Genomic DNA, 24314 nt, shown 5'->3' on the forward strand with positions numbered 1-24314 from the left:
GGTCCCTAAAACAGCCACACAATGCGGGCTCACAGTCAGACAAACTGGGAAAAAATGAAGGGTGTGCGGGCTTATGTAATCTCCCCAGACATATACAAAACACGAAAGGGAACAGCACCAGATGCGGTAACCAACTCTTCCATTGTTACTTTTTATCTTAGTTGTGAGCTTATAAGTGAGTGCTGGACTGTTTCTGTGTGCTATATTATCGTATATATTTTTTGTAATTTACCCCTTTTGGGACGTGCACCCAGACCTGTCTGGGGTTAACTGCCTGTGGCTCTGTGGACGGTGCAGCTTCCTGAGAGTGCTGTTTTTGCACCCAAGGCTGTGCATTTTGCAGGGTCATGGGATGTGTACCCTGTCCGGCCTGAGAGTGCTGTCCCGTTTTCGTGTTTTTATTTATATATATATATATATATATATATATATATATATATATATATATATATATATATATATATATATATATATATATATATATATATATATATATATATATATATATATATATATATATATATATATATATATATATATATATATATATATATATATATATATATATATATATATTGTGGTGTATCATCTAGATCACTGGTTTTCAAACCTGTCCTCAGGCTTCTCTAACAGACCAGATTTTGAGGCTATCTGAACTGGAGCACAGGTGAAATAGTCAGCTGATTAGTAACCATGGTTATTTTACTTTCTCTCATCCAAGGTAACCCTGACAACCTGGCCTGTTAGGGAGGCCTGAGGACAGGTTTGAAAACCAGTGATCTAGAAACTAAGCAATTTGTTTTAACACCCACCCTACAATCCCACAGCTGAACCCACACTCAGAACCCTTTACAAACACTTTCCTGAGCAGCTGCCTTGCTCCCTGTATATATCTTCCTGCACTAGTCCTATTTTAAGCATAACAACAAATTTGGTACCAGCTGGTACTATGTACAAAACCATTTTCTGCTTCAACCTTGGCACATTTCTTTATCCATTACCTGCAAACATATGTTTAGCAAAGACAAGATAGACTTGTTTTTCCTTTTAATTCTGACTACCTTTCCATCTTCCTTTCATTATTTATTCTACCCACATAACCCCTTGAATGCGTCAACCACACCTGAGAACACATCTGATGAGCCAGTTACAAAAGGCATATATATAAGCCACCAATCAGCAGCTAGCTCCCAGTAGTACATTGCTGATTCTGAGCCTACTTAGGTTTGCTTTTAAACAAACGACACCAAGAGCACAAAGCAAATTAAGTAGAAGTAAATTGGAAATTTGTTTAATTCCTTGCGCCATATGGACATAGGTACTATGTCACATAGTACTTTGCCTAGCATACTGTGTTGACACAGTACCTACATGCAGCATAGAGGCTTAGACAGCAGTAATTGCAACAAGGGGGTAGAAGGCATCTGCCTTCATATGGTAAGGGAGCACTAATCAATTATCGTTACAGCGAGTGATACTGCCTGTGTCAATCTCTGTAACAATCTTCCATGGTGCCGATTGGGAGGGAGAGAGGGGAGGGGTTCTCTACACTACAGAAAAAGGTTAAGCATGGGAGAGGTAGTGATAGGGCCCTACACTACAGAAAAACATAATTTATGTAAGAACTTACCTGATAAATTCATTTAGTTCATATTGGCAAGAGTCCATGAGCTAGTGACGTATGGAATATACAATCCTACCAGGAGGGGCAAAGTTTTCCAAACCTCAAAATGCCTAAAAATACACCCCTCACCACACCCACAATTCAGTTTAACAAATAGCCAAGTAGTGGGGTGATAGAAAAAGGAGTAGAAAGCATCAAAAAAGGAACTGGAAATATAATTGTGCTTTATACAAAAAATCATAACCACCAAAAACAGGGTGGGTCTCATGGACTTTTGCCAATATGAAGGAAATTAATTTATCAGGTAAGTTCTTACATAAATTATGTTTTCTTTCATGTAATTGGCAAGAGTCCATGAGCTAGTGATGTATGGGATATTAATACCCAAGATGTGGTACTCCACAGAAGAGTCACTAGAGAGGGAGGGATAAAATAACAGCCATTTTCCGCTAAAAAAATTAAATCCACATCCAAAAAATAATTTTTTATCATAATTAAAAAGAAAAAAACTTAAAATATAAGCAGAGGAATCAAACTGAAACAGCTGCCTGAAAAACTTTTCTACCAAAAATTGCTTCCGAACACATCAAAATGATAGAATTTAGTAAATGTCTGCAAAGAAGGCCAAGTTGCTGCTTTGCAAATCTGATTAACTGAAGCTTCATTCTTAAAAAAATAACAAAGTGGAGACTGATCTAGTAGAATGAGCTGTGATTCTCTGAGGCGGGGCCTGACCCGACTCCAAATAAGCCTGACGAATCAAAAGCTTTAAACAAGATGCTAAGGAAATGGCAGAAGCTTTCTGACCTTTCCTAGAACCAGAAAAGACAACAAATAGACTGTAAGTCTCCCTGAAATCTTTAGTAGCTTCAACATAATATTTCAAAGCTCTAACAACATCCAAAGAATGGAAGGATCTCTCCAAAGAATTCTTAGGATTAGGACACAAAGAGGGAACAACCATTTCCCTATTAATGTTATTAGAATTCACAACCTTAGGAAGAAATTCAAATGAAGTTCGCAAAACTGCCTTATCCTGATGGAAAATCAGAAAAGGACATTCACAAGAAAGAGCATATAATTCGGAAACTCTTCTAGCAGAAGAGATAGCCAAAAGGAACAAAACTTTCCAAGAAAGTAGTTTATTATCCAAAGAATTCATAGGCTCAAAAGAAGGAGCCTGTAAAGCCCTCAAAGCCAAATTAAGACTCCAAGGTGGAGAGATTGATTTAATGACAGGCTTGATACGGACCAAAGCCTGTATAAAACAGTGAATATCGGGAAGCTTAGAAATCTTTCTGTGAAATAAAACAGAGCAGAGATTTGTCCCTTCAATGAATTTGCAGACAAATCTTTATCCAAACCATCCTGAAGAAACTGTAAAATAAAAGTCTTCCAAACTTGATAATAAATCTTCCTAGAAACAGATTTATGAGCCTATAACATAGTATTAATCATGCAGTCAGAGAAACCTCTATGACTAAGCACTAAGCGTTCAATTTCCATACCTTAAAATTCAAAGATTTGAGATCTTGATGGAAAAATGAACCTTGAGACAAAAGGTCTGGTCTTAAAGGAAGTGGCCAAGGTTGGCAACTGGACATCCGAACAAGATCCACATACCAAAACCTGTGAAGCCATGCTGGTACTACCAGAAACAAAAACGATTGTTTCATGATGATCTTGGAGATCACTCTTGGAAGAAGAACTAGAGGCGATAAAATATAAGCAGGTTCGTAAAACCAAAAAACTGCTAACGCATCCATCGACTCTGCCTGAGGATCCCTGGAACTGAAAAAGCATCTGGAAAGTTTGTTTAGATGGGAAGCCATCAGATCTATTTCTGGAAGACCCCACATCTGAACAATCTGGAAAAAAATACATCTGGCTGGAGAGACCACTCCCCCGGATGTAAAGTCTGATGGCTGAGATAATCCACTTCCCAATTGACTATACCTGGGATATGTACCGCAGAAATTAGACAAGAGCTGGATTCCACCCAAGAAAGTATCCAAGATACTTCTTTCATAGCTAGGGGACTGTGAGCCCTACCCTGAGGATTGGCATATTCCACAGTTGTGATATTGTCTGTCTGAAAACAAATAAATGATTCTCCCTTCAACAGAGGTCAAACCTGAAGAGCCCTGAAAATAGCACGGAGTTCTAAAATATTAATTGGTAACCCCGCTTCTTGAGATTTTCAAACTCCTGTCAGAGAGCCCCAGACAGCTTCCTAACCTAATAGACTTGCATCTGTTGTGATTACAGTCCAGGTTGGACGAACAAAAGAGGCCCCTTGAACAAAACGATGGTGTTCTAACCACCAAGTCAGAGAGAGTCAAACATTGGGATTTAAGGATATTGATTGTGATATCCTTGTATAATCCCTGCACCATTGATCCAGCATACAAAACTGAAGAGGTCTTATATGAAAACAAGCAAAGGGAATGATCAAGACTGAAGGTTTTGACAAGCTGAAACCAATTTCATTCGTCTCTTGCCTGTTAAAGACAGAGTCATGGACACTGAATCTATTTGGAAACCTAAAAAGGTGACCCTTGTCTGAGGAATCAATGAACTTTCCGGTAAATGAATCCTCCAACCATGTCTTTGAAAAAACAATACTGGTTAATTTGTGTAAGATTCGGCAGAATGTAAAGACTGAGCTAGTACCAAGATATCATCCAAATAAGGAACACTGCAGTACCCTGTTCTCTGAATACAGAGAGTAGGACACCAAGAACCTTTGAGAAAAAACTTGGATGAGCCAGTTACAAAATGGCCAAATGGAAAAGCCACAAATTTGTAATGCTTGTCTAGAAAAGAGAATCTCAGAAATTGATAGTGGTCTGGATGAATCGGAATATTAAAATATGCATCCTGTAAGCCTATAGTGGACATATAATGACCTTGCTGAACAAAAGGCAAAATAGTCCTTATAGTTACCATTTAAAAGATCCAGAACTGGCTTGAATACATTTTCTTTCTTTGGGACAATGAATAGATTTTAATACAATCCCAGACCCTGTTCCTAAAACCGAACTGGTATGATTACCCCTGAAAACTCCAGATCTGAAACACACTTCAGAAAAGCCTGAGCCTTCACTGGATTTACTGGGACGTGTGAGAAAAAATCTTCTCACAGGAGGTCTTACTCTGAATCCTATTTGATACACTTGAGAGACAATACTCCTGAATCCACTGATTTTTGTACAGAATCTGTCCAAATGTTTTGGAAACAATTTCAATCTGCCCCCCACCAGCTGAGCTGAAATGAGGGCCGCTCCTTCATGCAGACTTGGGGCCTAGCTTTGGTTTCTTAAAGGGCTTGGATCTATTTCAACTTTAAGAAGGTTTCCGATTGGAACCAGATTCTCTGGGGGAAGGATTTGCTTTCTGTTTCTTATTCTGTCGAAAAGAATGAAAATGATTAGAAGGTTTTAGATTTACCCTTACAATTATATCCAGAGGCAAAAAACTCCCTTCCCCCAGTGATAGTTGAGATAATTGAAACCAACTGAGAACCAAATAAATTTGTATCTTGGAAAAAAAAGAGATAGTAATCTAGACTTAGATTCCATATTGGCATTCCAATATTTAAGCCACAAAGCTCTTCTAGCTAAAATAGCCAAAGACATAGATTATCACAGATAAAATGATTAGCATGTTGAAGCAAGCAAACAATGCTAGACAAATCAAAATCTGTTTCTTGTTGCGCTAAGCTTTCCAACCAAAAAGTTGATGCAGCTGCAACATCAGCCATGGATATAGCAGGCCTAAGAATATAGCCAGAAAATAAATAAGCTTTCCTTAGATAAGATTCAAGTTTCCTATCTAAAGGCTTAAAAGAAGTACTATCTCATAGGAATAGTAGTACGTTTGGCAAGAGTAGACATAGCCCCATCAACTTTGGGGGATTTTTTCTCTAGCTGCTGGCAAAGGATACAACTTCTTAAACCTAAAAGAAGGAATAGATTAAGTACTAGGCCTATTCCATTCCTTAGAAATCATATCAGAAATAGCATCAGGAACTGGAAAAACCTCTGGAGTAACCACAGGAGGTTTGTAAACCGTATTTAAACGTTTACTAATTTTAGTAACGAGGACTAGAATCCTCAGTATCCAAAGTAACCAACACTCCTTTACGAATATACTCCATCTTAAAGAGATAAGTAGATTTGTCAGTGTCAATATCTGAGGAAGGATCTTTTGAACCAGATAGATCCTCATCAGAGGAGGATAATTCAGTATGTTGAAATTTCATCAACTTTATGACAAGTTTTAAAAGACCTTTTATGTTTATTAGAAGGCAGAATAGCAGACAAAGCCTTCTGAATCGCATCAGCAATAAAAATCTTTTATATTCACAGGGATATCATGTACATTAGATGTTGAAAGAACAACAGGCATTGAACTAGTGCTGAAGGATACATTCTCTGCATGCAAAAGCTTGTCATGACAATTGTTACATAGTACAGCTGGAGATATAATCTCCACAAACTTACAACAGATACACTTATCTTTGGTAGAACTGTTATCAGGCAGCAGGATTCCAACAGTGGTTTCTGAGACAGGATCAGATTGAGACATCTTGCAAATGTAAGAGGAAAAAACCCACATATAAAGCAAAATGATCAATTTCCTTATATGGCAGTTTCAGGAATGGGAAAAAAATGCAAACAGCATAGCCCTCTGAGCATAAAAAAGAGCAAGAGACATATAGGAAGTGGGGTTTAAATAAATTATTTGGCGCTAAGTATGACGCACAACGACGCAACCTTGTGTAAGGAAACCTGGTGTCAACTAAGATGCTGGAAATTACGAATTTGCGTCACCGAACATACCTTAATGCCAAAAAAATTATTGCTCCAAGAATGACACAATAAATATCAGCATTTTGCGACCTTGCAAGCATAATTTCGCCCACGAAAAATTAATGAAAAAGCAGTCAAATTTTGAAGAAAAGACTATACCCCAGGTAATAAAAAATAACTTCCTAAATATGTTTCCCAATTTTGAAACTGATAGTCTGCAAAAGGAAATATACATAAACCTGACTCATGGAAAATAGAAGTACAATACATATATTTAAAACTTTATAATAATACATAAAGTGCCAAACCATAGCTGAGAGTGTCTTAAGTAATGAAAACATACTTGCCAAAAGACACCCATCCACATATAGCAGATAGCCAAACCAGTACTTAAACAGTAGCAGTAGAGGTAATGGAATATGAGAGTATATCGTCGATCTGAAATGGAAGGTAGGAGAAGAATCTCTCCAATGATAACAGAGAACCTTTGAAAAGATTTCCCGTGAGGAAAACCATAGAATCAATAGGTGATACTCCCTTCACATCCCTCTGACAAATGCTGTATTTTGAGAGGAATCGGGCTTCAAAATGCTGAGAAGCGCATATCAATGAAGAATATCAAGTACAAACTTACTTCACCACCTCCATAGGAGGCAAAGTTTGTAAAACTGAATTGTGGGTGTGGTGAGTGGTGCATTTTTAGGCATTTTGAGGTTTGGGAAACTTTGCCCCTCCTGGTAGGATTGTATATCCCATACATCACTAGCTCATGGACTCTTGCGAATTACATGAAAGAAATAATTTTCTGCCCGGTAGCAGACTGCAATACGTGCCTTACTGCCATTTGCAGTAGTATTAAATCAGAATCAAAATAATTTGCAATCAACGATTGCCAACAAAGATTACCACATTAAATAATTCTCTATAACCTAGTAGTGACTCTGCAAAACAAACCAACAAAAGTATCCTATGTAAATATATATTTGGGATCAGTCATTATAATGTCAGTATATGGCCGGGTTATAATACAATTTATTTAATAATTATTCTTTAAAAGAATCCCCAATTAAAATGCATATACGAGACAATTAAAATCAATATTTATTCCTAAATTCTTTACAATAAGTTAAAGTTATAGACACATTGAAATATATTTATAGAAACCAGATTATGAATCAAACTATACAAGCTTAAATTGTCACAATATTCGATACAATGATCATAAAATATACCTTTACAAATTACCTTATCACAATAATCTCCCAAATCAGAGTTGCATTAAAATACCACAATGAGATACCAAGGTAGGGATTGTTAACTTCCATACAAATACAATTAAGCTACTTAGCCCACAAATGATTCTATTTAACTCTAATTAAAACGCCAACATTTATATATATTATTAATGCAAACAGACAATTTATATGCCAATTTATCTGAGCTGAAATAAATTCTTATTTATCTACAATAAGGTAAATCCTAAAATATATCTATATAGCTGCAATCTGACTATAGTCTTAGAATACCTTTTGTTTAAAATATTAAAAATATAGAACAATCATACATCACCACATGAACCAAATTAAACGTTCCAGCTTTTCCAAGTAGATTCAGGTCACCTCATATGAAGATAGGCATTGCAATATGGATCAAGAAGTTAGTCCCAGGTTTTGCTTATAGTGACTGTGTCACAAAAATGGCAGCAAAGTTTTCAGTCAAAAGCTAGCAGACAAAAAAATCCTTTTTTTTTTTTTCTCTCCCCTTGCATGAGGTTTTTCTTATTCTAATCATTGGTGATATTTGACAAGCCCTTAATGGAGCTGTCTTTCCATTGGCCCTCAGAGCTTGTCCCTCTCATTGGTTCATTTGGATTTGCATGTGTTCTAGTAGTCAATCCATTTGGCTGTCATACCATTTTTAATCCCCTAGGGGGCAGCAGACCATCACAAATGCAGTCTCACCATCAACATTGCCAACAGCTTAATTAGCTAACCTTAAAAAATGTTTATCAAATACTTTAATTTCCAGTATCAATCACTTAAAATTTTAATATAGATGGGACCTTATAGCGCCATTTTTTCTGATTATTTTAATATAAAATATGAGTATTATTTCTAGCATCATATTAATAAGCAGCTCACTGTTAGCCATCTTTCTTCACAGAATCATAGCATTCAACATCCTTGTATTGTATTGTATCTTAAATAAATACAGCACATTTTGCATTTATAATAATTTTTGCGTGCATATATTCATGTTTATGATCAATATTCATAGGATATCTTGTTGTCTGAAAAATAAAGAAACCGATGTTGAAATTAGTCAAACATGTATACATACTAATGCAGTTATTCATTTAATTTATTACAAATCTGAAAGGCATTTCTTAGATCCATGGAAATATGCATTTTTATGCAATACTGAGGTATATTTTACTTGAAATTTAAACACAAGTTGTAATTCAAAATGAATTTACAAGTTACAATGCAACATGTGTTTCTGCTTAGCTAGCACAGTTGTGTATCAGAGTTTTAGGGGCAATTAACAGGTCTGTGCTAATTACTATATTCCTGGGCCTTAGTGATGCATATCTTTCACCAAAGGGGTTTTTACAGACATTTAGGCTCTCTCTGTATTGAGCAGTGAGGGGGGTCTGTAAATCTATTATCCATTTTGGGCATGAAACTCCATATAGGGACATACACAACTGAGGGTTCCAAAATGCTAATATTTACTTTGAAATTGCCCACTGGCCTTATCTTATACAAAGGTCTAAACCTTTTGTTCTTTCCTGTGTAATCAAGAAGAAGTGGGGGTTGGTCTGCCATGGCTACAGCCCACACAATTCATGTAAAATTAGATTTTAGCTAAAAAGGAAATATTAGATTCCATAATACATCTGTAGATTATTTAAGGTTACTTACAGATACCCTGACAATAATAATAATAATATTATTAGTAAGTGTGTGTGTACTGATATTAGTAATGATTTATCACTATAGATCACTGGTTTTCAAACCTGTCCTCAGGCCTCCCCAACAGGCCAGCTTTTCAGGATTACCTTGGATGAGAACAGGTAAAGTAACCATGTTTACTAACCAGCTGATAATTTCACCTGTGCTCCAGTTCAGATATCCTCAGAATGTGGCCTGTGCTATAGATTCTAGGGAAAATATCTCTGAATATGGTTCAATGGTCTATATTGGATAGAACATGCCACTTGTTTACCATCAATGTTGAGAACAGGAGCCAGTAGTGTGACTTCAATATCTGAAGAAATCTACAGGTGGTAAATAAATTAAATTACAAAAAACAAATCTAAAATGACTCATACAGCAGTAGGAAAATAGAGCTTATGTTATGCTGTTTGTGAGGTAATTATGAAGTCTGGGAATCATGTGCCTTTCTCCGTTCCCTGAACCAAGATGGCCTGCAAACAACAAAGGAGTTGATTATGTATCATTAACCTAGACATGACACAGTACAAGCTATTGAATCTGTATAAAACTGAAATAATTACACACAATGTAAAACAATATTAAATCTATAATATTTAAACATATTTTTGCATGAATACGGTTGAAGGGAGAGTAAAGTCAAAATAAAATTAAACTGCCATGGTTCAGTTAGAGCTTGCAATTTAAAAAATAAAAACCTTTTACATATACATTGTGCTTCTAGTATTATAAAATTTACTTCATTCTCTTGTTCTTTGTTGAAGACAAAACTGAGGAAGGGTGAGGAATGTGCTAATCTTTAGCACTTTCTGCAACAATGTATGACATTGCTACACACATTTTCTCAGTACAGGAATGTCTGTTTTAAAAAAGTCTGTTTATACAAATGTAGTTTACAGCATTTGTTTGTCACTATACAGATGCAAGGTATAGTTTGTTGTTTTAGATTATGCTACTCCAGAAGCTAACAAATGTGCATGCAATTTACAGCCAGACAGAATATTAAAGGAATAGAAAACCCACTTTGTTTCTTTCATGAATCAGATAGAGCAGTGTTTCCCAAACCCAGTCTCCAGGACCCTTAAAGGGACACTGAACCCACATTTTTTTCTTTTGTGATTCAGATAGAGCATGACATTTTAAGCAACTTTCTAATTTACTCCTATTATCAATTTTTCTTCATTCTCTTTCTATCTTTATTTGAAATGCAAGAATGTAAGTTTAGATGCCAGCACATTTTTGGTGAACAACCTGGGTTGTTCTTGCTGATTGGTGGATAAACTCACCCGCCAATAAAAAAAGTACTGTCCAGAGTCTGAACCAAAAAAAAAGAAGCTTAGATGCCTTCTTTTTCAAATAAAGATAGCAAGTGAACGAAGAAAAATTGATAATAGAAGTAAATTAGAAAGTTGCTTAAAATTGCATGCTCTATCTGAATCACGAAGAAACAGTGCATATATTCATTATATCTTAACTAGAGCACAGGTGAAATAATCAGTTCACCCATCAGCTGATCAGTTCACCTGTGCTCTAGTTAAGCTATAATAAATATGTGCACTGTTAAGGGTCCTGAGGACTGGCGTTGGGAAACACTGAGAATAGAGTATGCAATTTAAGCAACTTTCTAATTTATTCTTATTATTAATTTTTCTTGGTTCTCTAATCTGCAAGCGCTACTTAAGTGCTGAACCAAAAATGGGCCGGCTCATAAGCTTACACTCCTGCTTTTCAAATAAAGATACCAAGAGAACAAATAACAATTGTTAATAGGACTTAGTTAGAAAGTTATGTGTGTGTGTGTATGTATGTGTCTATGTATGTATATGTGTGTGTATGTATGTATTTACTTCTATTATCAGATTTGCTTCGTTCCAATTATATACTGTGTTGGCGAGATACCTAGGTAGGCATCTGGAACACTACAAGGCAGAAAATAAGGTTGTGTAAGGTCATTAAGTAAGGGCTGGATGAACTTGTTTTACAAGGGATCTACAAAAATTAGAAGAATGGGCAGGTAAATGGAAAATGAGATTTAATACTGGAAAATGCAAGTTTCTACATTTTGGAAGTAAAAATAAGCAGGCATTTAGGTGTAGTAATAGAGAACAAGCTAAAGATGGGTGCACAATGCTGGGCAGCGACTTCTAAGGCTAATAAGATACTAGCATGTATTAAGAGGCATTATTCTGTCACTATATAAATGCCTGGTAAGAGGCATTATTCTGTCACTATATAAATGCCTGGTAAGAGGCATTATTCTGTCACTATATAAATGCCTGGTAAGAGGCATAATTCTGTCACTATATAAATGCCTGGTAAGACCTCACTTTGAGTATCAAGTGCAGTTCTGGGGACCGATCTCAAAACAAGACATTGTAGACCAAGAAAACTTTCAGAAAAGGGCCATAAAACTAATTAGGGGAATGGAGAATTTAAGCTATAAGGAGAGGCTAGCCAAACTGGGTCTGTTTTCTCTAGAAAAAAGGCACTTGAGAGGTGACATGATTACTTTATATAAATGTATTCAAGGCCCATATACAGAGATGCCAGAAGCTCTTATTATTCCAAGAAAATTGTTTGTTACAAGAGGTCACAATTTAAGGCTGGAGGAAAGGAAATTTACTCTCCTGCAATGTAAATGTTTTATCACTATAACTCATTACCTAAGGAGGTAGTAAATGCTGATAACTTAGATACATTTAATATGCTTTAGATAAATTTCTGGCTAGAAACAGAATTCATGGATATGATTGCTTGTGTTAAATGGGTCACCTTTTTTAATGGGATTAATTTAAGATCAACTGGAGCTATTTTGTAAGTATGTTAAGATTTGTATTGGTTGAAATTGACGGACTTCTGTCTTTTTTTCAACCTCATTTACTATGTTACAATGTTACTATACCAAGAGAACAAAGAAAAAATGATAATAGAAGTAAATTAGTTTAAAATTGCATGCTCTGAATCATGAAAGAAGAATTTTGGGTTGCATATCCCTTTTTAAGTTTGACTGATTGACAGACAAACTAGTGTATTGTATGTGTGCACCAATTGGTGCTTGTCTAGGCTCAGAGAGTGCCTCTGGGAGAATGCATTAAGTACCAATCTCCAAGTTAAAGGAAAGATTAAGTCAAAATTAAACATTCCTGATTCAGGTGCAGTTTTAAACAACTTTTCAATTTAATTCTACTATCTAATTTGCGTAGTTGTATTGTGATAGAGGTGTCCTGGTATTTGCAAATCCCTTGCCTATACTGTGCCATATATTGTGACTTCGCTATTACAGATTTAGAGAACTGAAGGGTTGTAAAATGAATATGGGGCAATTTAGTTTGAGACAAGAAAGAACAGTAACAAAATGCTGTAATTCACTTCTGCTACAGACCTGAACACGGCTAGGGACAGGTGGCTACACACAAATGCGGCTCCTGATTGGCTTTCTGGCCATGTTCAGCTTGGAATTGGCAGGTCTGCTCTAGAGCTGACTTTAAAGGACAAGTAAATACAGTAGATTTCCATAATAAACAAATGCATGATAAAAAAGACAATGCAGCTTCAAGTAGTAGATTTTTTTTCTGACAAATTTCAAACTTATGTCTATTTCCACTCCTCTTGTATCATGTGACAGCCATCAGCCAATCACAAATGCATATATACGTATATTCTGTGAATTCTTGCACATGCTCATTAGGAGCTGGTGACTCAAAATGTGTAAATATAAAAAGACTGCACATTCTGTTAATGGAAGTAAAGTAAAAGTTGTTTAAAATTGTGTTCTTTATCTATTTGAATCATGAGTTTCATTTTGAAAGATGCAGGAGTTAAACACATAGGTGTGTGCCAGCAATAGTGCAATACTAAATAAAATGGTCAACTCAATTGAGGCATTTTATTGTTGCTCTTTTATGAACTTTTATCTTGGTTGTTTACCATAAGTCATCTTTAGACATTGCAGTTTGGTTGCAGTTTAGCAATGAGTCAGGTAAATTCCAATATAAAAAATAAATAAGTTTCTGATTAATTGAGTTGAATAGCTGTTATTGTGTGTTTTAAAGGGACAGGAGACCCCAACATTTTCTTTCATGATTTGAATAGAACATAAAATTTCAAGCAACTTTCTAATTTACTTCTATTATCAAATTTGCTTCATTATCTTGTTATTCTTTGCTGAAGGAACAGCATTGCAATATTGGCAGCTAGCTGAGCACATCTAGCTAGCCAATCAAAAGAGACAAATATGTGCAGGCCCCAATCAGCAACTAACTCCCACTAGTGTATGATATGTGCGCATTCTTTTTAACAAGGGATACTAAGAGAACTAAGCACATTTGAAAACAGAAGTGAATTTAAAAGTGTCTTAAAACTGCATTCTCTATCTGAATCATTCAAGTTTAATTTTGACTTTTCTATCCCTTTTAAATATAAAAAGAGCATGGTTAATACAAGTACATACCACAATAGTATAATTTAATATTATTGTTGACTTGTGTTCTTTAGTTTACAAGCTGGAAAACATTTTTAATTAATTTCGATTGAATTTTATTTAGAAACCGGAAGAAAAGCTGGCATCTAGTCGTGGCTCTTTTGATTACGGTTACCTTAACAATGAAAATGGAAAGACAGCGCTAGAGGAAGAATTAAGTCAGCAAAACCATGATGAACCAAACATAATTAGGGCGAATAGTGTTGTTGAACTAAGTGGAACCACCAATCAGCAAACAGAGGTGAGAAGTAAACGCGTGAAATTATTAACACAAACACAGGAAAAAGTGCATTACAAAAATGTACATACGGTATCTGTATACAGCATTTTATCAATAAATCCATAATTTTGTATTTATGTTGCACCTTTACTTAAACACAAGTAATCATTATAGATTGAAATATCTGTATACACACACTGTGTGTGTGTGTGTGTATATATGATTTTGACTCTTAAAGCATTTCTCCAATAAAGTTTCAAATATTTAATATAAAATTCCTGTGAGTGCCCATGCCTACTAGACTATTACATATTGTGAAAAACCTTTTTGGTTAGCACCCAGGTCTCTTATGAAGTACCAATGGTGGCGTGCTAGGTGATCAATCTCTCTTTCTCCCTCCTTTTTCTCTTTCTCCCTCCTTTTTCTCTTTCTCTCCTTTTTCTCTTTCTCTCTCTCTCTCTCTCTCTCTCTCTCTCTCTCTCTCTCTCTCTCTCTCTCTCTCTCTCTCTCTCTCTCTCTCTCTTTCTCTTTCTCTTTCTCTTTCTCTTTCTCTTTCTCTTTCTTTCGCTCTCTCTTTCTCTTTCTTTCTTTCTTTCTCTCTCTTTCTCTTTCTTTCGCTCTCTCTTTCGCTCTCTCTTTCGCTCTCTCTTTCGCTCTCTCTTTCTCTCTCTCTTTCTCTCTCTCTTTCTCTCTCTCTTTCTCTCTCTCTTTCTCTTTCTCTCTCTCTTTCTCTCTCTCTTTCTTTCTCTCTCTTTCTTTCTCTCTCTTTCTTTCTCTCTCTTTCTTTCTCTCATTTTCTCTCTTTTTCTCTCTCTCTTTCTCTCTCTCTCTCTTTTTCTCTCTCTTCCTCTCTCTCTCGTCACCTATGCTTGATTAGACTAAGTTTTATTTCCAGTTTAGGGTTCAGGTTCGTCAGGCAGAGTTGCTTTGAGCATGTTTATCAATGTTTTTAATGAGCTATTCCTGTTGTTACCTGCCCTTATAATGCAAGTTTGACTTTGACTCTTAAAACTGGATGTGTGCCCCGTACGATGGTTCTTTTGGAGTGTGTAGTAACTCTGTGCTGTTTGAGGTAGCTAATAAGCTCATATGCTTTTAACAAGAAGCCATATTTTCATAGATAGCATTAGTAGTTTTGTATTATTATTATTATTATACCATACAAGTGATTACTGTAGAGACACAGATTTGTAATTTTAATGCAAATATTTTGGTGCTTGAAACACAAAATGTAATTGTACTGTCAGCAGGATTACTGTAGGAGATGGGAGTGCAAACTGATTTAACTTCAGGACATGACTGCTTATTTTTATCTTTGTTGTATTTATTGACACGCATGCACACATTAACACTCATATACCCATGCGCGTGCGCACACACACAAATATAAATTACAGGGTGGAATGTGAGAAATCTCCTCTCTGCATGAATGGTGTGTGAATGCATGGATAACATCCCATTAGAGAATGAAATCCTAGCAGTGTAAGTTAAATTGACAGTCTACTGTAAATTAATCATTTTACCTGCTGGAAATTATTAAATTATTTACAAAACACATTTAACTTTATTTTGTCATTTGAAATATCTGCATTTCCTGTTTAAAACACTAGTTATACAAACAAATTCCAATACTGCAGTAATGGCTACAGAAAAGCTATGTAACCAAAAGGCCTTTAAAGGAAATTAACCTCGGGGTGGGGGTGAGAAAGAGAATAGTACCTGCTTTAAATACACCTCTTATTTGCTGCTTTCCTATGTACACTGTCCCTTTAAAGGGACACTCAAGTCAAAATTAAACTCGGAAAGGGAATGCAATTTTAAACAACTTTCAAATTTACTTCCATTATCAAAATGTGCACAGTCTTTTATATTTACACTTACAAATAGACACAAATAGACATAACTTTGAAAGTTGTAAAAAAAAAATCTACTGCTCCTTTAAAGTTCAGGCTAAGGCCCCAATGTAAAAAAACATTGTCTAATAGTCAGGAAACCACATTGATTGCTTTGTCTGCATTTTACTGCGGAGGGGGTGGCCATATTTGAAGTGTGCTTATACGGCTCACTGAAACTAAAATTAGTTTAAGTGTAAGCATACTTCAAATATTGCCGTGGGGACCTAAGTTTTAATACGACAGCGGCATAGCTTTCAGTGTATGTATGCATGTATGTGTGTGTATATATGTGTTTGTGTGTATGTGTGTATGTATATATGTATGTGTAAATATTGAGCCTGAGGAGGGGGTGTGAGCCCCGAAACGTTGCTCTGTCTGTACTGCTGCCCATGAAGTAAAGTTATTCTGGATTCCATTCATTTGAGTGTCTGCCTGTTTCTTTTATTATATATATATATAAAAGTTCAAAAATAGAGGCACTCGCCGTGAGCAAAAGCGTGTTTATTCAAAGTTACAGAGTGAACGTTTTCGGGCTGTGATGCCCGTCCTCAGACTCCTGAAAATAAAGCAGTGTTCAGGAGTCTGAGGACGGGCATCACAGCCTGAAAACGTTCACTCTGTAACTTTGAATAAACACGCTTTTGCTCACGGCGAGTGTCTCTATTTTTGAACTTTTACATGGATATTCTGAGTGCACCCCAGTATTGTGATGTTGTTGAATAGTGAGTGCTGGTATTTTTGGGATATATATATATATATATATATATATATATATATATATATATATATATATATATTGTATTAGGGATGTGCATTTACCAGTTTTGTTAGCTGACGAAAGCGGAAGAAGGCGGCCATTCTAGATGCCATTCTAGATCTATACATTCTAGATTGTATCCGCTCTCAAACTGGACTGGGTACACATTTCATGACCCTCCAAACCCCACAGCCCTGGGTTGCCACCCGTCTCTTAACATATAGAACACTTATAAGTTACACATGCTGCAGGGTGTGTAGGGAGGAATATGAATAGTGCTGTCCAGAAACACAATACATGTTTCTCCCTGCACACCCTGCAGCATGTGTAACTCATAAGTGTCCAGGAAAACATGGCTGAGGTGGCAACCCTAACTCACAGCCAGCTGCATAGCTTTCAGTATATGTACAGGTATATAGTGTGTGTATTTATATGTATGTATGTGTGTATGTATGTATGTATATATATATATATATATATATATATATATATATATATATATATATATATATATATATATATATATATATATATATATATATATATATATATATACACAGGGAGTGCAGAATTATTAGGCAAGTTGTATTTTTGAGGATTAATTTTATTATTGAACAACCATGTTCTCAATGAACCCAAAAAACTCATTAATATCAAAGCTGAATAGTTTTGGAAGTAGTTTTTAGTTTGTTTTTAGTTTTAGCTATTTTAGGGGGATATCTGTGTGTTCAGGTGACTATTACTGTGCATAATTATTAGGCAACTTAACAAAAAATAAATATATACCCATTTCAATTATTTATTTTTACCAGTGAAACCAATATAACATCTCAACATTCACAAATATACATTTCTGACATTCAAAAACAAAACAAAAACAAATCAGTGACTAATATAGCCACCTTTCTTTGCAAGGACACTCAAAAGCCTGCCATCCATGGATTCTGTCAGTGTTTTGATCTGTTCACCATCAACATTGCGTGCAGCAGCAACCACAGCCTCCCAGACACTGTTCAGAGAGGTGTACTGTTTTCCCTCCTTGTAAATCTCACATTTGATGATGGACCACAGGTTCTCAATGGGGTTCAGATCAGGTGAACAAGGAGGCCATGTCATTAGATTTTCTTCTTTTATACCCTTTCTTGCCAGCCACGCTGTGGAGTACTTGGACGCGTGTGATGGAGCATTGTCCTGCATGAAAATCATGTTTTTCTTGAAGGATGCAGACTTCTTCCTGTACCACCGCTTGAAGAAGGTGTCTTCCAGAAACTGGCAGTAGGACTGGGAGTTGAGCTTGACTCCATCCTCAACCCGAAAAGGCCCCACAAGCTCATCTTTGATGATACCAGCCCAAACCAGTACTCCACCTCCACCTTGCTGGCGTCTGAGTCGAACTGGAGCTCTCTGCCCTTGACCAATCCAGCCACGGGCCCATCCATCTGGCCCATCAAGACTCACTCTCATTTCATCAGTCCATAAAACCTTAGAAAAATCAGTCTTGAGATATTTCTTGGCCCAGTCTTGACGTTTCAGCTTGTGTGTCTTGTTCAGTGGTGGTCGTCTTTCAGCCTTTCTTACCTTGGCCATGTCTCTGAGTATTGCACACCTTGTGCTTTTGGGCACTCCAGTGATGTTGCAGCTCTGAAATATGGCCAAACTGGTGGCAAGTGGCATCTTGGCAGCTGCATGCTTGACTTTTCTCAGTTCATGGGCAGTTATTTTGCGCCTTGGTTTTTCCACACGCTTCTTGCGACCCTGTTGACTATTTTGAATGAAACGCTTGATTGTTCGATGATCACGCTTCAGAAGCTTTGCAATTTTAAGAGTGCTGCATCCCTCTGCAAGATATCTCACTATTTTTTACTTTTCTGAGCCTGTCAAGTCCTTCTTTTGACCCATTTTGCCAAAGGAAAGGAAGTTGCCTAATAATTATGCACACCTGATATAGGGTGTTGATGTCATTAGACCACACCCCTTCTCATTACAGAGATGCACATCACCTAATATGCTTAATTGGTAGTAGGCTTTCGAGCCTATACAGCTTGGAGTAAGACAACATGCATAAAGAGGTTGATGTGGTCAAAATACTCATTTGCCTAATAATTCTGGACTCCCTGTATATATAATAAAAAATCACCCTTTAAATTCATAGTGTGTATCAGCAATTACAGAATACAGTTTTACAGTCATTTGGTAATTTTGAAGCCACTTTTTACATGTTTTTGCAAATCAAAAGCAGTTCAGGATTACACCACCTGAAACGAGTTGTGGATTGCATATTCCTTGTCACATTTGCTGTATCCAATTACTTGTCTTCTGAGCTAACTAATCACAGTATAGACTGTTGCATCTCAGATAAATTTCACCATATATAAATATGATGGAGGACATATAGATTGGATGTATATTGCATAGATTGTTTTAATTTCAAAAGTAAACTTTTTTTTTTATGCAGAGACTATATTTTATTGTTCATTAGTAAAGTATAGTTCCCAGAACCAGGAAGGTTTAAGGAATCTAGTCCAGTATGTTGTAATGAACCTCTTTTACCACCTCTTTCCACAGAACAACAGGACCACCACAGAACCGTCTCTCTTCTTTGAAGAATTTATTCAGCTTCTAGCACAAACAGAAAATGCACTTGAGGTAATAACTCTTCGCTTCCTGGGTTGGAGTGCAGGGCAATAAATACACGTTCTTGATTTCTGTATGTTGTGTGTAATTCTGGGTCTCATTCAGTAGAGCTATTTATGGTTTAATGTTTGAACATTTGAAATATAGCTTTAGTGAATAAGAAATAAGCGTATTGTTTAACTGTAAACTGTGTAATGAGTTTATTTTCTAGACTCCACATTTTTTTTTATTCCTACTTGGATTAAAGGGACAGTCAACTCAATTTTTTTTATTATTTAAAAAGATAGATAATCCCATTATTCCACTTTCCCCAGTTTTGAACAGAAAACAGTTTTATTAATATGCCTTTTACCTCTGTGATTACCTTGTATCTAAGCCTCTTCTGACAGCCCCCTGATCACATGACTTTTTATTTATTATCTATTGACATTTAAACCAATTGGTGCTGTTTTGTACACAACCCACGGGTGTGAGCACAATGTTATCTATATGGCCCACATGAACTAGCAGTCTCCTGTTGTGAAATGCTGGTTGTGCAAAGCTGGGGAATGGGTAGTAAAGGCGTTGTCTGTCTTTTTAAACACTAACAATTTTTGTGTTGACTGTCCCTTTAAGTATAAAGGTAGGGATAAACCTTTTATATAGTCGGTAAACAAAAGGTCAAGGTATATGAGACAATGTGTTCACCAGTAGATCACAAAACTGTTGTGCGGTTTAGTTAATATACAAAGCATCTGCTCTCATCCTTCATAAAATCCCAGAAAAGAAATACACCATAATCTATTTATTAGAAGAAAAAAATATCCCTTGATCAAAAGAACAGACAATTCTTAGTAAAAGAACGTAAGTGAAGTAAAAAAATGTTCTAAAGCATCTGTAGTGCATTTCCTTATTACTCTTTAGTATGTTCTCTTTTGTTAGATCTGCATGGTTTATATTGATAAAATGACATGATCCCACAAAGGGAGTTAAACACATAGGTTAAGTGCTGTTCTGGAGCCACAGCAAAAACAAATGCTGATCCAATTAGCAGCACTAGTCACAAGGCCCAGATGTGAAACAATCGCTGTTTTATTTTTGCTCTGGACCTGATGCTCATAAGGGATACTTTATCTGTGTGTTTAACCCATTTGTAGGGGTTGTGAAAAAATATGTGCTGACAAATAAAAGCATGTCACTAAAGGCCCTTTAAGTCCCAAAATGGCAATGCCCTGTGGATCATTATCTTCACCTTTTTGCTAAAGTTTAACACATAGAAGCACCAGTAGTGTGATATTAAAATGTTTACTATAACACTATTATAAGATAGAAAATGCACAAATATTCCTTAAAAAAAAGTTGTCAAACTGATATAAAGTGAATATATGTGCTAATAGCACAGTGCATCCTAGTAAAGTGAAATCACATAAAGAGAAAAGTGTACAACTAATTCTCAGTTTGCCAGATTTATTTATCATTTTCAGATTATTTATAGAAATGTTATATTTTGAAAGCAAACAGATTTGGTCATCCTACAGTTTTATTTTATTTTTTTTAAATTTGGTAAGTTTTTAATCCATTTTATTTTTTCAAAGGGTACAAATGAAGATGGTTTACATACTGCACAACCAACATCCAGAATTCTACCAGGAAGCTCTGTGGGAGAAATGTGGCAGGATTTCCTCTCCCTGTCTGATTTAAATGTAAGGTATTTTTTTCCTTTATAATATTGTTTTGCCAAATCACTATTCATTTCATACCTCATATATTGCAAATGATTGTTTGTTTTCTTTTTTTATGTTTTTTTGGCCATAGTACAAACCTGATTGTAGCCATTTATTCTCTTGTAAAGTTAGAAAATTACAGGTAAATGCAAACAAATAATCTCACCGGGCAGGTAGCATATCTATAGTATTTGCCTTAGAGAATGATTCCTAGTCAAGCTACAGTGTACTGTAACATTTTCTTCCCTTGATTGTGTTCCCAATTATTCATTTTACCTGCTGGGAGTGTATAAAGGACCAGTCAACATTGTAGATTTGCATTATTAACAAATGCATGATAAGAAGACAATGCAATAGCACTTAGTCTTAAAGGGACAGTCTACACCAGAATTGTTATTGTTTTAGAAGATAGATAATCCCTTAATTACCCATTCCCCAGTTTTGCATAATCAACACAGTTATATTAATATACTTTTTACCTCTGTGATTACCTTGTATCTAAGCCTCTGCAAACTGCCCCTTTTTTCAGTTTTCAGTTCTTTTGACAGACTTGCATCTAGCCAATCAGTGCCTGCTCCCAGATAACTTCACATGCACGAGCACAGTTATCTATATGAAATACGTGAACTAACACCCTCTAGTGGTGAAAAACTGTTAAAATGCAATCTGAAAAGAGGTGGGCTTCAAGGTCTAAGAAATTAGCATATGAACCCCCTAGGTTAAGCTTTCAACTAAGAATACCAAGAGAACAAAGCAAAATTGGTGATAAAAGTAAATTGGAAAATTGTTTAAAATGACATGCTCTATCTGAATCATGAAAGTTTATTTTGGCCTAGACTGTCCCTTTAACTTCAAATGAGTAGTAGATATTTGTTAAATAAATTGCAAAGTTATGTCTTTTTCCACTCCCCCTGTATCATGTGACAGTCATCAGCCAATCACAAATGCATATACATATATGCTGTGAATTCTTGCATATGCTCAGTAGGAGTTGGTGACTCAAAAAGTATAAATATAAAAAGTCTGTGCACATTTTGTTAATGGAAGTAAATTGGAAAGTTGTTTAAAATTGCATGCTGTATCTGAATCATGAAGTTTAATTTTGACTTGAGTGTCCCTTTAAACTGTGTGTTGACAGCTCCTTTACCTTTATTTTGTCATTTATAATAGCTGTTTTGCCATTTGAAACCACCACCTATACTAAAAGTATGAATATGTTTGCATGCATTGAGAAAAGCTATGTAAACAGGAGATAAGTGTAAATTAGCCTCTCAGTGGGGGTGGTAAAAGAGAGAGATGTTTGTTTCTGAAATAGCTGGTTTTGCTCAGTGGGCATCTTGAGCTTTATTTAGCATTTCGATACCTAGCTAATCACAGTCTTATAGCTAAGTACAAAAAGATATAACATGACCAGGTCTGCTATTTCTGAGGGGCCAGCCTATTTAAATATGCATATCGATGAGAGTAATAGGTGATGGTTTTAATGAGCAAAAACGGTTTGTTTCAAACACAAAAATAATCATGAACCAATTCCCATACATTTAATAATCTGCAATAAGATGAAAACACGAAACAGGCTGTCCAGGGATGGTTCTGAATCACTACACTAACCCTAGCTAACCTTATAAGCTGTGTGAACAGTGATGCTTTGGTGTAAAGGGAGTAAAAGCAGACTTGAAGTAAAAAAGTTCGTCATTGTGAACCTCATTTGCATATCTTACCCAGAATCCTTTGCTGCATTGGAAATAATGTAATTCAGAGTTTTTCTGTGGGAAAAACAAGCCTTCTGGTCTGTCTAGATTTGTTAATGAACTACACAATGAGTTATTTTCTTTATATTTTGTGCGTAGTGGAGGATTTTAAACTCACTTTTTGCCTCCCCCTAATTTTAAATAATGTTGTATTTTGGCCAGAAATCAACTTCACAAAGCAGTGATTCAAACCTTCTCCCAGCTGATGAGTGGCAAACACTACAAAACAGGCTTTGCTGGGATAGTTCTGAATCACTGCACTAACTCCACACAGCTTAAAAGCTTAGCTAAACAGTGATGCTTTGGTGTAAAGGGAGTCTGTGTAAAAGCAGACTTGAATTAAAAAAGTGTCATTGTGAACCTCATGCATATCTTACCCATAATCCGTTGCTGCATTGGAAACAATGTTATTCAGAGGTTTTCTGTAGGGAAAAACATGCCTTCTGGCCTGTCTAGATGTGTTAATAAACTACACAATGAGTTATTTTTCTCTATTTTGTGCATAGTGGAGGATTTTAAACTCACTTTTTGGCTCCCCCTAATTTTAAATGGTGTGTGTGTGTGTATATATGTATATATGTGTGTATATATGTATATATGTGTGTATATATGTATATATGTGTGTATATATGTATATATGTGTGTATATATGTATATATGTGTGTATATATGTGTGTATATATGTATATATGTGTGTATATATGTATATATGTGTGTATATATGTATATATGTGTGTATATATGTATATATGTGTGTATATATGTATATATGTGTGTATATATGTATATATGTGTGTATATATGTATATATGTGTGTATATATGTATATATGTGTGTATATATGTGTGTATATATGTATATATGTGTGTATATATGTATATATGTGTGTATATATGTATATATGTGTGTGTATATATATATATATATATATATATATATATATATATATATATATATATATATATATATATATATATATATATATATATATATATATATATATATATATATGTATATATATATATGCGCTAAACTTTTAAAGGGATGTGAAACCCAAAACGTTTCCTTCATGATTCAGATAGAGCATGTGATTTTAAAAAACTTTCGAATTTACTTCTATCATCAATTTTTCTTAATTTTATTTGGTATCGTTTGTTGAAAAGCAGGGACATAATACTTAGGAGCAGGCCCATTTGTGGAGCAATATATAGCAGCAGTATTGTAAGAATGTTATCCATTTGCAAGAGCACTAGAGGGCAGTTCTATTTCCTGCCATGTAGTGCTCCAAATGCCTACCTAGATATCTCTTCAACACAGAATATCATTTAAATGAAGCAAATTTGATAATAGAAATAAATTGGATTTTTGTTTTAAATGGTACGCTCTGTCTGAAGCACAAAAGAAAATGTTTGTGTTTTCATATCCCTTTAATATACCTTTACACATTTTTGTTTGTAATAAAATGAATGGCTCTATCCA

At 35.5% G+C, this 24314-nt stretch overlaps 1 protein-coding gene across 1 annotated transcript in view; it reads left to right on the forward strand.

Annotated features, from left to right (window-relative positions):
• Positions 1–24314, forward strand: part of NFE2L3 (NFE2 like bZIP transcription factor 3) — a 91453-nt gene that overhangs the window by 46410 nt on the left and 20729 nt on the right. The window contains exons 2-4 of the mRNA XM_053714158.1: positions 13940–14116; positions 19313–19393; positions 20956–21063. Of these exons, the coding sequence (XP_053570133.1) occupies positions 13940–14116; positions 19313–19393; positions 20956–21063 (366 nt within the window). The remainder of the gene's footprint in view (positions 1–13939; positions 14117–19312; positions 19394–20955; positions 21064–24314) is intronic.

This window comes from Bombina bombina, chromosome 5 (assembly GCF_027579735.1).
Source record: "Bombina bombina isolate aBomBom1 chromosome 5, aBomBom1.pri, whole genome shotgun sequence".
Classification (NCBI taxonomy): domain Eukaryota; kingdom Metazoa; phylum Chordata; class Amphibia; order Anura; family Bombinatoridae; genus Bombina; species Bombina bombina.